A 12,511-nucleotide genomic window follows, 5' to 3' on the forward strand; every position below is an offset into this window, starting at 1 on the left:
GATGGATGAATGAAGGATGGATGGATGAATGAAGGATGGATGGATGAATGAAGGATGAATGGATGAATGAAGTATGGATGGACAGATGAATGGATAGATGGTATTTCCTTTTCTTTAAACAACATAACCAGGTAAAGGTTTAGAGCATAGTTTAATTTTTGGAGCCAACATTCAGATCACCATCGAGCTAAACTGCGGAGTAACTTTAGACACCGTAGTTCAATTTACATGAATTCCTTTAATTTGCTTCTGTTTTTTACTGTCATGCTTTTGGAAAACTGATGCATGCACTACTTTTGAGTGTATGACGCCACATGTGACAGGTGCACATATTAAGGAATAAAATGAGTTGAGGCAGCTCACCTGTGCCTCTCTGACCTGCATCACTGGTGGGAGGGGTGCAGCCCTCTTCTGAGTGAACACAGCATCACATATGAAGGAAATATCCCTAAATGGAGATCAGCCATAAAGACAATCATGTTTCTTAGTTACATTAATCTGTTGATGGTCAAAAAATATATATCAGAGATATTTCAAATTTCCATTATTTTTGCCTATAAGACTGAAAATGATCTGACCTGCCAGCTCCTGTCAGGGATGTTGGCTGCTCCAGAAAGTATTTATATTTATTGCGTCCACGCGGATGATGCCAGACTGCATCTGGACGTCTGATTTCAAAGTCCTGCGTATGAAGTCAGAACATCAAACCAAACCGCCACACAGAAAAACAAATGGTTAAGTCCTTGTATCAGTTAAATACTGCGTAAATTACTTTTTGTTGCAAACTGAACAACATTTCACTGAAATGAAGGGTCCTATTTTACTTAAAAGAAATAATTGGAACGTTGAACTGGAAACAGAAGCAACGTTAAGAGTTGGCCATGGTTGCTGTGGAGTTTGTACTTTATGAATGTGTTATAGTCTACTGCATGTTAAAAAATATATTCACTCTGTGTTTTCTGGCATTATTGCTGTGTTGAAATGTGCAGTGCCGTCTTTTGAGAGGTTTCTATCTGGTGCCCTCGATTCAACTTTTCCGGTTCTGAATTGGAAAAAACAAAAAAGCCACCATTATCCACCTGAAAAGGGTTTTGCTCTTCTATCAATTTTAGTGCGCCCTGAACGGAAACGTATCCTCCCCCAACATTTTATATCAAAACAACCAGCTTGGCACATGATGATAAAAAGATTTCGAGTTACCATGGAGACTTTTCAGGGATTCAGGGGTTGCCACAGCGAATTAACTCACGTGAAGACTTGGCAATTTTATTTATTTTTTATCCCAGATGCCCTTTTGACGCAACCACAGACCACCGAGCTACCACAGCCTTATGTGTAGAGCAGAGAGCTGCCATGGGGCACTCAGGGGAGCAGATGTTGGGGGTTAAGGGCCTTGCTCAAGGGCCCAGAGTGGAGCAAATGAGTGGAAGCAGGTGTTTCACCTTTCATACCCACATTTCAATGTTGTCGGTCCAGGGAGTTGAACCGGCGACCTTCTGCTCACAGGCCCACCTTCTTTAACCTCTGTGCCACCACTCTCTTTCTTCTAATTGAAAAACACTGATCAAACTCTTAACAGCTTCTAATGGCACAGTGAGGTCACATGACCTAGAGTCAAGAGGTCTCCATCGAACAAACTCTTCCTATCACATCTTTTAAGATACACCTATATATTATTATATATCAAAATTTAGGCGTTTTTGTCATCTAAAATTTTAAATGGCCGCCACGTGGCAGTCCCCGTCAAAGTTTCTCCAGGATCTTTCTAGTTTTTGTTCTGTAACCTTGTCTTCAAAAAGAAAACAGAAGACTGTTTGGTGCAAAATAAAACCACATTTTCAAACAAGCTCTTGTAATTTCATGTGTGAAGATGTGGAGCACCTGACAGTGCTGGAGATGTGCCGTGTGCCCCTTTGAGTTCTTGTTGCAGACTGTGGAGGCGAGGCTGACCAGGAGTTCATCTGGGATCTTCTTGTCTTTGACAGGAAGCAGCTGACTGTTTTCACCTTCTGCTTGGACTTCAATTCTCAGATCTACCACGTTAAAAAAAAAATTAATTAAAACCAAACTGTTGGTGCTTACCACTGTAAATAATAATTTGTTCTTAGTGTTAAATAAAGGCTAAGTAAAGGTGAAATGAAAAACACTGTGCATATTCTAAAGTACATTTCACATGTATTTTTCACAGTAGACAACTAAAAGAGTGTAAAACACACACACACGTGTTTAAAGGAGAAACTGTACTTGATGTGATGGATTTGCATAATCTAATATCTGACGGCACTTTCCTTTAAGTAGAGACAAAGTGACATTTCTTTATGCGTCTATTAGCGGAGTATTGAGTTTAAACTGTATTCAGCGGGGATGGACGTTAATAATTTACCTGTGGTGTCCGCTGAGCGCTCAGGTGAACTTTCCACTGAACGAGCTCTGGAAGACTTCGACATGTTTACTTTACAGACGAGGTGACACTCTTAGCTTGTACTTCGAACACTCCGTAACTCTAACCGAGTCGTTTAGGTGAGACGCTAATGCAGTTCGTTTAACTAAAATGTTGGGTTATCATGCCTGAAACCGTGGTAGACTTACGGCCGTCCCCTGTTGCTATGGAAACGCGTAGCCGCTCACTCATTGGCTGTCTGCTTCCGTTTGTAGAGTGATGTCATGCTAATGCTAATAGGCTAATAACTTGACAAAATATGTTTTAAGTACATTAAAATATTACGCCTTTACTGCAGTTTCAGCTTCACATAGCGTAATACGAAGAACGTATAACAATCTTTTAGATGTTTTGAACTTTTTTAGATTTGTGTATGGTGGGAAGTGCGCATGCGCATAAGTATCGCGTTATTTAATATATTTACTGAAGTTTTTTTTTAGGTTTTGCAAATCAGTAGCTTTGTTTTAGCTGTTGTTAATAATGAAACAAAATATTAATGATCCGACATTTTGACTGAGACACTATTTTTCATTATAACAATTAAAAAAACTATTAAACACAAATTGTGCAAGAGCCACGTCACTCATAAATAAATACATGCATGTTATTCATGATAAATTGTAATGACTTTAACATTTCTTAATATAATGTCTGATGGCCAGTTTAAAAATAAAAATAAAAATCATGAAGTATTACATCCAAGCAATATTTTTTCCATATTGGTTGTTTTGTCTCTAAATTTAAAACTTTGTGATCACTTGCCAACTGCTAGGTGTATTTATTTATCTATGGAAACAACTAAAGTGACTGAAAATAAGTCAGTACGGAAATGTCTGTTTTTTCTCATCTTTTTTGTGTTGCACTGAAAGCTACTTTTATATTTCCACCAAAACAATTTCTTCTTTATTCTACGCTTGTATGATTTTGACACATTTCTGTCATCCTAATGTAGAGCAGTCATGTGACCCAAGCTTCCACGTGCTTTTCTGCAAATTCAACCAAGCGCTTTGTTTACATTGGATGCCTTCCCGCATTTTAGAATTTCACATCAGTATATGTGTAGAACTTACTGGAGTTCACTCTTTCAAACTACACCACTTTCGGATAACACTTTTATATACGTCTTTTATAATTTGTAACGAGTGCCTTTATGATATAGTCAACATAAAATAACTTTTTTCTCAAAATAATTGTTTACAAATTATTGAGGTAAATTTTTTATTGAAGTCTGATCAATTTTTTGTTTAAAACTTATTTACTAATTAATAGTTTTATACATTTTTATTTTGATTACATACAGACATTAGGTGTATAGACATTATTATTTTAGATTAAACAACCATAATTTATTTGGTCAGTAAGGCGACTATAACTTTCTCCCATATGACTTGTTCTACTGTGCAAGTATGTGTATGTGTGTGTGTGTGTGTGTGTGTGTGTGTCTGTGTGCTCACTCCCGTGAACGCCACACTTCAGTCTGTAATTGTCTCATGTGTGATGGAGGCTCTGGATGGCACTCCAGCATGAACAGAGGAGAAATGTGCTTCAAGTGTGTCTGGAGTTGACAACAGCAGAGTGGCTGCAGGACGAGCAGATAAACCCCAGAGGAGAGAGATCTGCTGATGGTTGGACTGGACTACAAGCAACAGGATGATTTCCTGCCATGAAAATGTATTTTCTTCACTTTATGCACATCTTTGATATTCTCGCCTGCGTGATTTTCATCTCTTCACTTGTTGATGGTAAGTGCTTGTTAAGTTTTTATTATTTACATCAACATGTTTTTATAACTGTTGCTCTGGGATTTTTAATATATTACATACTTTTTGCACCATACGACAAGACATTTGTCCCCACTTATTTAACTAAAATAAACTGATAATTAAAGTTCAATTTCCTCTCACATAAGAAATACTCTGAAGATCACATATAAAAAAAAAAAAAAGAAGCTTTTTTAAGTATTAAAGCTCAAAAATTAACTAAAATCAAAAACACGATTAATTTTTTTTATGTGTGTTTTTAAGCAGAGCATGCATTTTAACAAGCCCATGCTTGGAATCTCAATGACGTGTCTGCGAGGTGACATCATTGCCTGTATTATCCTCCATTCATTTTCCGCACACTGAGGAGCTAAAGATGACTAAAAGAGCTCCAAGCAATAGTAAGACAGCCTACAGTGACCAATGAAAAGGTTCAGGAGACAGAATCGGGGGGTGCTGAGGTCATGTGGTCACAAGCAAGATCTCTGAATGTTTCTAAAATGCTTTAAAACAACACGTTTTCTTATCTCGGCTCAAACAGATGCATGCAGCAGCGATACGCATCAGTGCAGAGGAGAGGTCAGGTGCCCCACAGGTGCCATTTTAGGACCTTTGTAGATAGGAGCAAACAAAGAGCCTCAGTAGTGATTTGCATATGAAGGAGCCTTGTATGCTGAGGGGGTGTGAGCTTGGCAGGAACTGTGGCCCTGGCTCTGATGCTCTGTCTCAAAAAGACAGATCAGTGGATTCAGGAAAATAAAAAAAAACTAAAACAAAACATTGCAATCTAATCTGGGCTGAATTTAAAGCTTGATGGTTGTAATGGGGGCTGATCCAAATCTGGAATAATAAGTCTGATGCTTGTGGAAAAGCTTACAGCTTGTCCTCTGAAACTGATTAACTTGCTCCTCCAGTGAGCGAGGACTGCCATTCTGCATCTTTAACAGCCTCTCGGCCTGATTGTGCTCTTGAAGGATGATTACTTTGTGTGATTATACGAATGGTTTTATGTCAGCAGGACCAAATGCAGTGGCCTCTAATGAGCTTGTAAGTTATTCTTTCACCTTCTTTCACTTGTCTTCACTTTCAAGACTTTTCAGATGGTGCTGCAGTCTGATTGCTGTCTAATAGAAGCAACACTTGAATAGACCTGAAGCCTCCTTTTTGTGTCATTAAGTCTTTTTGTGACGTTTTTATTTTACACTGGGTCCTTTACATGGATTGTTGGTTCTGAGCTGGTCCTTTTGTTCTGCTTGAAGTTGGCCAGTTTGTGGAGGCCTTGCCAGAAGCCTGTCTTTATGCTTTTTAAGTATTTCTGCAGTAAGAACTGCAGGGAGGAAGTCTCGGGGCAGTCATGATTGATGACCCTCCAAAAAAATGCTTCATTGTGGAACTGAGGTTCTTTAGTATAGGTTGCTGTTTGTAAAGTTACACAGTCAAAAATTAACATCAATATTTTGGTTTATTTAGCCTTTAATAAGGAAAAAAGTTTTTGTTTTTTCCAAAGTAATTTTTACCATGTTATTCATATATTTATAAATATCGTAGTTCCAAACTAAATATTTAATTTACAAGCTAAATATGTAGTTTACAAACTAAATACTTCACTTGCAAGTTCAATATTTAGTTAGCAAACTAAATATTTAGGTGTCAATTAATCATTTAATTTCCAAACTAAATATTTAATTTATAAGCTAAACATTTAATTTCCAAAATAAATATTTAATTTGCTAACTAAATATTTAACTCTCACCTAAATATTTAACGTGCAAGCTAAATATTTAGCTTGCAAGTCAAATATTTAGTTAGCAAATTAAATATTTAGTGTAGAAATTAAATGTTTAGATAAGAAATGAAATGTTTAGCTTAGAATTAAATATTTAGTTTGGAAATTAAATATTTAACTTGGAAATCAAATATTTAATTTACACCTAAATATTTATTTTACTAACTAAATATTTAACTTGCAAGTTAAGCATTTAGTTTGTAAACTAAATATTTAGCTTGTAAATTACATATTTAGTTTGGAACTATGACATTTATAAATGTGAATAACATGGTGAAAATATGGCTTTGAAAAAAAATGTTTTTTCTTATTAAAACCTAAATAAACTAAAATATTGCTGTTCATTTTTGACTGTGTAACTTTACAAACAGCACCCTATAATTTAGATGTTAAATTTTGCAGGTGACAATGAAACTATTTAATGTTTTTTATTTATTTAAAATCTGTCAGAAAAAAAAGCACTTGTTTAACAGGTTTACAGATATAAGGACGTTGTCTGAAGTTGTTGATTATTTCGTACACAGAAGTGAGCGATAAAGATAAAAAACACCAGATTACAAATGCACAATCCTTTGTGAGATCTGCTGCAACTAATACATTTTCTTAACATGTTTAAATGTTTTAATTCACCTGCTCCCAAAACCATTAGGCTATAATAATATATGCATCTGTGTATACGTGTGCTAGTGTTAGCAAAATATCTCGTGAACCGAGAGATTGATTTGAATGAAACTCTCGGCTCATAGACATTGAATCGATTGTAATCGACATAAAAATGGCTATAGCAGATTTAGTTTTAAATGCATGCATTTCTTCAGAGAACAATGGGTCTTTCACTTTTTAATGTTTTAGTTTTTTTGCTGCTGTTTGATAGTTTGGTGCAAAATTTGAAATCAATAATGGCATAAGAATAAAAAAAAAAATCAATATGCTGATCCCAAATGTGCAAATTATATCATGTGCTGATGAAGAAACGAAGCAAACCCTTAACTGGCACTGAGTTTTAATGCCCTCCTGATTAAATCCACATTAAATGCATGAATATTAATGATAAATCCTTGTATTTATTTACTGGCGTAGCCTGGAAACTAATTGAATGCTAAAGCTAAGTGGTAAAAATGGATCTTATATGGCAGGCAGCCAAGAGGCCCTTAAATGCTGAAAAATAAAACCCTTGTAGCAACAGCTGCTCGCTCGTGTTTAATTGCAATAAGAAAGACTTATAGAAATTCTGCCTTCATGGATGTACGCATGGCAAAGAATTAGCATTTAGAGAGAAAACTGATTAATGTGTCAGAGTTGCATAAGTCCTTGTAGTCATAGAGCTTTTCATTGCATGTATCTTTACATAAAGCTGTTACCTAAAATAAATTGCAGCTCGTTTTGTTTCTGTGCTCTTAGGCGCATCCCTTGACGAGCTGCCTCCAACTGTGGACCACTGCTTCCCAAACCCGTGCCAAAACCAGGCTATATGCAGAAACCGTGGGGACGGCTACTCCTGCTTCTGCGTGCCAGGCTTCCAAGGTGCTCACTGCCAGATAGATGTGAACGAGTGCGTTTCACAGCCGTGCAGGAACGGAGCCACCTGCGTGGACAGAGTGGGGAGATTTTCCTGTCTGTGTTCTCCAGGATTCACAGGTGAGGAAGTCTTTAAAGTTTAATCTCAAAATAAAATGTTATTATCATTAACCAGTCAAAAGCGATGGCACGTTGTGTGTGCATTTGTGGTTGCATGTGTGTCTGTTAACAGAATATCCCACGAAGTGATCATTGGATGCACATCTACAACTCATTAACTTTTGAAGTCAATACATTTAAAGATGGCCCCTGCAGCCAACTGACCTTAATAACTCAAAAATGGCTGCAACAGAGTCATTTTTACAGATATTAATGAAAAGTTTTGTGTGGCAGCAACTGAGCTGCACCCCTCTTACATATTCTGAGCATTAACAGATCACTGTTTAAAACTGGTTTTGCTATTTAGAGTAAACTGTCCTTCAAAACGCTATATATTTTTAAACTTTCAAGAAAAGTTATGAGGATGCACCTTGATAGCTTATTTATTTTTGGAGTCAGTTCAAATCAAGATGACTGCCACACTGAACTGGCAAAAAAAAAAAAAAAAAATAAATAAAAAAAAAATTAATTAATTTGACAGATGTACAATTTTGATAACATTGAAGCTGGGACTCATTCTGAAGATACACGCTAAATACCAATCATCGCACAAGATTTTGGCTTAAAACTTTTACACGAAGCATTAGCTTCAACCTTGTTTGTCTATTAGCAAAATATCTCAAGAACCAGTTTTAATGAAGCTCTCGGATAATCATCGGATGTCCATCTACTTTAGGAACCAGTCCAGTTTAATATGACCACCACAGCTATTCAACATAAGCCCACAGAAAAATGGCCGTAGTTCAGTCATTTTTACAGAAACAGAGTGGATATTTGACGTGGTAGCAGCTGAGAGTCATCCAAAACACATACTCTGAGCGCAACATCGCATGAAATTGCATGTTATCGTCAAGGTTTGACCAAAACAGCTGCAACTCTGTCATCTAGTTTGAAACTCTGGCTCTAAAGAACAATAAAATTTTACACATCCTCCGTCGTCCACTGTGTGAGAAATACCCCAATCAAAGTTTTACAACATGAAAGTGACAAACATCCACAGAGAAGCTTTGCTGTGATATAAAAGAACAATGCACCCATTATCGCAGCCTGTCCACATGAAAGCTTTGCAGGCCTTCACTCCCCGCCGTCAGTGAGTGCAGCCGGACCACCTCTGACATCTGCACTGCTTTGATGCTCACACAGGCACCACTTGTGAGATCCAGATTGACGAGTGTCAATCACAGCCTTGTCTAAACAGCGACCGTTGCCATAGCTACGCAGGGGGCTTCAGATGCACCTGCCTCCCTGGTTTCCAAGGACAGCGATGTGAAATCAACACGGATGAGTGCAGGGACCAGCCGTGCCAAAATGGGGCTCTGTGCATCGATGGAGTGAACGAGTACGAAAATAATCCTTTTTTTTTTTTAATGTGACTAAAGAGACTGACGGAGAGGCGTTCAAAACTTTTTACTGATGTGTTTGCCTCAGATACAGCTGTGACTGCTCTTACACAGCCTTCACTGGTCCACACTGTGAGACTCCACTCCCACAGTGCATCTCTGAGCCCTGCTTTAACAGCGCCATCTGTCGGGACAACCAGGGCAACTACACCTGCGAGTGCTGGCCTGGTAAGAAAATCATGAGTTGCAGAGTCTAGAAGTCATTTCAAAGTCACCTGAAGCATCACTTTTCTTTTAATGGCAGGGTTTGAGGGGCGTCACTGTGAGGTGGATATCAGTGAATGCAGCAGCAGTCCCTGCATGCATGGGGGCAGCTGCATCGAGAGGTCATGGCAGGCCCTGTACGGCAGTGAGCCTCTGCTGCCCCAACACTATGACCAGACACAGGCTGCAGGATACATCTGCATCTGTCCTTCAGGAACAACAGGTAGATTGTTCAAATTGTCAGTAAGACGTCTAAACAGATCTCTGTTCTGGTACCAGCTACACGAAGCTGCATGCTACTGGGATTTCTTTGCTTGTTTTGTTCGTAGTGGTACACCCACAGTGAGTTTTAATGGTGAAAACTGTAAACTAGAAAAATGAGTGCTGAAGTTAGCTGAAAACGCCAAAATGGAGTTGTTAAAGCTAAAAGAGGCGGAATACCAGCTAAAAGCTAAAATGAACAGAGCTAAAAGTAGCGTCAGAAAACAAAAAAACTGAGCAAGTTTGCAGAAGCAGATTCCAATAAGAACATTTTTTTAAAGAACGGAAGAGATCTTAATGCAAATTATATATTTACATATTTAAAAAAATATATATACAAAAGTTACTAAAATAAAAGTCAAAGCAGCAATCACCTGAACGAGGTGAATGTTTTAAGATACGAATAGTTGAAATAAGAAGGAAGCATCTTTTCATGTTCGCACTCTGGGAGTGTTCTGGATGTTTCCTACTGAGAACTGTGTTCTGCAAACGGACTCCCTGCCAGTCGCCGAGGCACTGACTCAGTAAGGTGGCCAAATAGTATTAGCCTAATCCCTCAGGATCTGGCTTTGCTGGTCTCCTGACTGGACCTGCTCAGCCTGCTTGCTTCACAACACACAGGTGCACAAGCTACAGACCCCAGCCAGGATGACCAGCTCAAACACAAACTAATATGGTGCAGTCGGACGGGCCGTGGAGGCAAACGTGACAGCATGATGTGGACGCCCGCACCAGGGAGCTTATGGGTTTTGTTGCTTGTAACAGGTAACAGGGAATTTGTTTTTGTGTGAACAGAAGTTGTAAAGATATTAAATAACAGACAACCCCTCTTATATATATATTCATCTTGAACTAATTTAAAAAAGAAATTTATTGTTTATCGGCCGTTATAGATTTAAAATGTTTCTTTGTGGTCATAAATGTAAATATTTGTTAGTACGGTTAAAATATGCAAAAATAAACTGAGATTGGAAGTCGCTGTAAGAACCGCTGATTGCAACGAGTGAAACGTTAAACTGCAGAGGAAGCTCAAATTATAGTTTAAAGGGAAACCTGCTGAAATGATTTTCACAGGTTTGTTTTAATCACTGAAGAACATCAGGACCTTTCAGTGGATCTGACATTACTCGTCCATGAAAGCAAAACATCTTCAAGAATTTAAAACAGACGTCCATTTAAAAAAAAAAAAAAAAAAAAAGTAATCTTTTTCTTTTCAGTTTGTGACTTTACGTTTTTCTGCCAACAGGTTCCCTTTGTCAGGACGTGATAAACCAGTGCGAGTCCAGTCCGTGTCAGAATGGGGGCAGGTGTGAGAGTCGTGTTGGGGGCTATAGGTGTCGCTGCCTCAGACAGAGCCCTGATGGACTCCTTTATGGAGGAGCAAACTGTGACGTGAGGCTGGTGGGATGTGACGGCCACGAATGCCAGAACCAAGGCTCCTGTTCACCCTTCCTGCTGGACGAGACTCATGGATACACCTGTTCCTGCACACCTGGATACACCGGACCCCTCTGTAACACCCGCACCACGTTCTCCTTCGAGCGCAGAGGGTACTTACTGTTGCACAACCCCCTGCTGGACGCTGAGCTGACCTGCAACATCACCCTGAGCTTCAAGACCGTTTTACCCCGAGCACTGTTGTTCCAGAGGAGCAACAGGGGGCTCCTGCTGGGCCTGGAGCTGGAGGGGGGTCAGCTGCGTCTCTCCCTGAGGGGGCAGGACTCTGCTGGTGCTGAAAGTCAGATTCTGGAGCTTCCCTTGAACGTCACTGATGGAGAGTGGTATTCTGTGGAGGCTGTGCTCACAAACTGGGCGCTCAGTCTCAAACTGATGGACGATGCTGCCATCTGTGCGAGCCAGCCATGCCACGTGGTCGTCCCACTCCAAAGACCCCTGCTGGGGTTTGAGAACGCTCCTCAGAACACTTTCATCGGGGGGACACTCGAGAAGCCGAAGCGCTCCAATGAGACCGCGTCCCCTGCGTTCATCGGCTGCATGCGGGATGTGTTTGTGGACTGGCAGCTCGTTGTACCTGAGGAGTGGCTGAGCGACTCTGCGGTTAACGTGGCCCCCGGCTGCAGCCACAGGGACCGCTGCCTGGACGAGCCGTGCCAAAACAGGGGCCACTGTGTAAACCTGTGGCAGAGCTATGAGTGCTGGTGTCCAAGGCCTTATGAGGGGCACGACTGCGAGGAGGGTAGGTTTGCAACGAAGGCAGCGCCATTTAAAATCTAAGAACAATTCTTTATTTTTTTTAAAGTCTTTTGTGCCTATTTATGAATTTGTTTATAAATCAAACTTGAATCTGGATGCAAATCTGAAATAAGATGCTTTAAGATGAACTGCAGAGGAAAAAACAATCACCCATTTTCTTCAGAGTGTAAATTAGTTTTGTCAGGAGCTGCTGATGTGTAGCAGAACGTGGCAGCGATGAGAGAAGTGAGAAGCCACAGCAAAGAGGCAGAAATCCTCTTACCTGATGTACTGGATTAGAGAGACAAAGGATTCCAAGTTTGGAAATAATCAGATCATGTGAGGAAATGTCACACATTATTACTAAACACCAGAAACTGGGTCATAAGATCAGCTTTGGTGACAGATTTGACTCTTTACTGGAAACAACAACCAGTTCAGTTTTCTGCTGGGGTTGGATCAAAAAGATCTGATTGAAAATTATCATAAATGTTTGAAAGTTTCTGTAGTTTACGTGACCGGCTTGTTCTGCCTAAGCAGGGTTTTTTTTTTATCACTGTCAAATAAAATGACCAAACCCTCAGTGGAAAGTGCTGACAGATGACTCAGAGACTCATGAGAGCTGCAGGTGCATTCTGCTCTTTCTACCGTGGCCCTGAGGTGTAAATGAACAACATTTGAAAAAAACGAAATTACATTAAGCCAAAGCAGAAGTGGCCGAAGTGGAAGTGGCCAAACCGAAAGTGGCCAACACAGAAGTGGCCAAAAAAAAGAATTACGTTTTAAAAAA

The 12,511-nt window shown here is 39.5% G+C and overlaps 2 protein-coding genes across 2 annotated transcripts in view; one reads left to right on the top strand and one right to left on the bottom strand.

Moving 5' to 3' along the window:
* Nucleotides 1–2,447, bottom strand: part of axdnd1 (axonemal dynein light chain domain containing 1) — an 18,481-nt gene extending 16,034 nt beyond the window's left edge. The window contains exons 1-4 of the mRNA XM_037697833.1: nucleotides 2,384–2,447; nucleotides 1,882–2,033; nucleotides 579–682; nucleotides 379–448 (exon numbers count right to left, since the gene is read on the bottom strand). Of these exons, the coding sequence (XP_037553761.1) occupies nucleotides 379–448; nucleotides 579–682; nucleotides 1,882–2,033; nucleotides 2,384–2,447 (390 nt within the window). The remainder of the gene's footprint in view (nucleotides 1–378; nucleotides 449–578; nucleotides 683–1,881; nucleotides 2,034–2,383) is intronic.
* A 1,656-nt stretch (nucleotides 2,448–4,103) lies between these two features.
* The window catches only part of LOC119430428 (protein crumbs homolog 1-like), a 25,164-nt gene continuing 16,756 nt past the window's right edge, over nucleotides 4,104–12,511 (top strand). The window contains exons 1-6 of the mRNA XM_037697834.1: nucleotides 4,104–4,182; nucleotides 7,388–7,624; nucleotides 8,807–9,002; nucleotides 9,092–9,231; nucleotides 9,308–9,490; nucleotides 10,775–11,729. Of these exons, the coding sequence (XP_037553762.1) occupies nucleotides 4,104–4,182; nucleotides 7,388–7,624; nucleotides 8,807–9,002; nucleotides 9,092–9,231; nucleotides 9,308–9,490; nucleotides 10,775–11,729 (1,790 nt within the window). The remainder of the gene's footprint in view (nucleotides 4,183–7,387; nucleotides 7,625–8,806; nucleotides 9,003–9,091; nucleotides 9,232–9,307; nucleotides 9,491–10,774; nucleotides 11,730–12,511) is intronic.

Source organism: Nematolebias whitei, chromosome 3 (genome assembly GCF_014905685.2).
Source record: "Nematolebias whitei isolate Nwh7 chromosome 3, NemWhi1, whole genome shotgun sequence".
NCBI classification, from domain to species: Eukaryota; Metazoa; Chordata; class Actinopteri; order Cyprinodontiformes; family Rivulidae; genus Nematolebias; species Nematolebias whitei.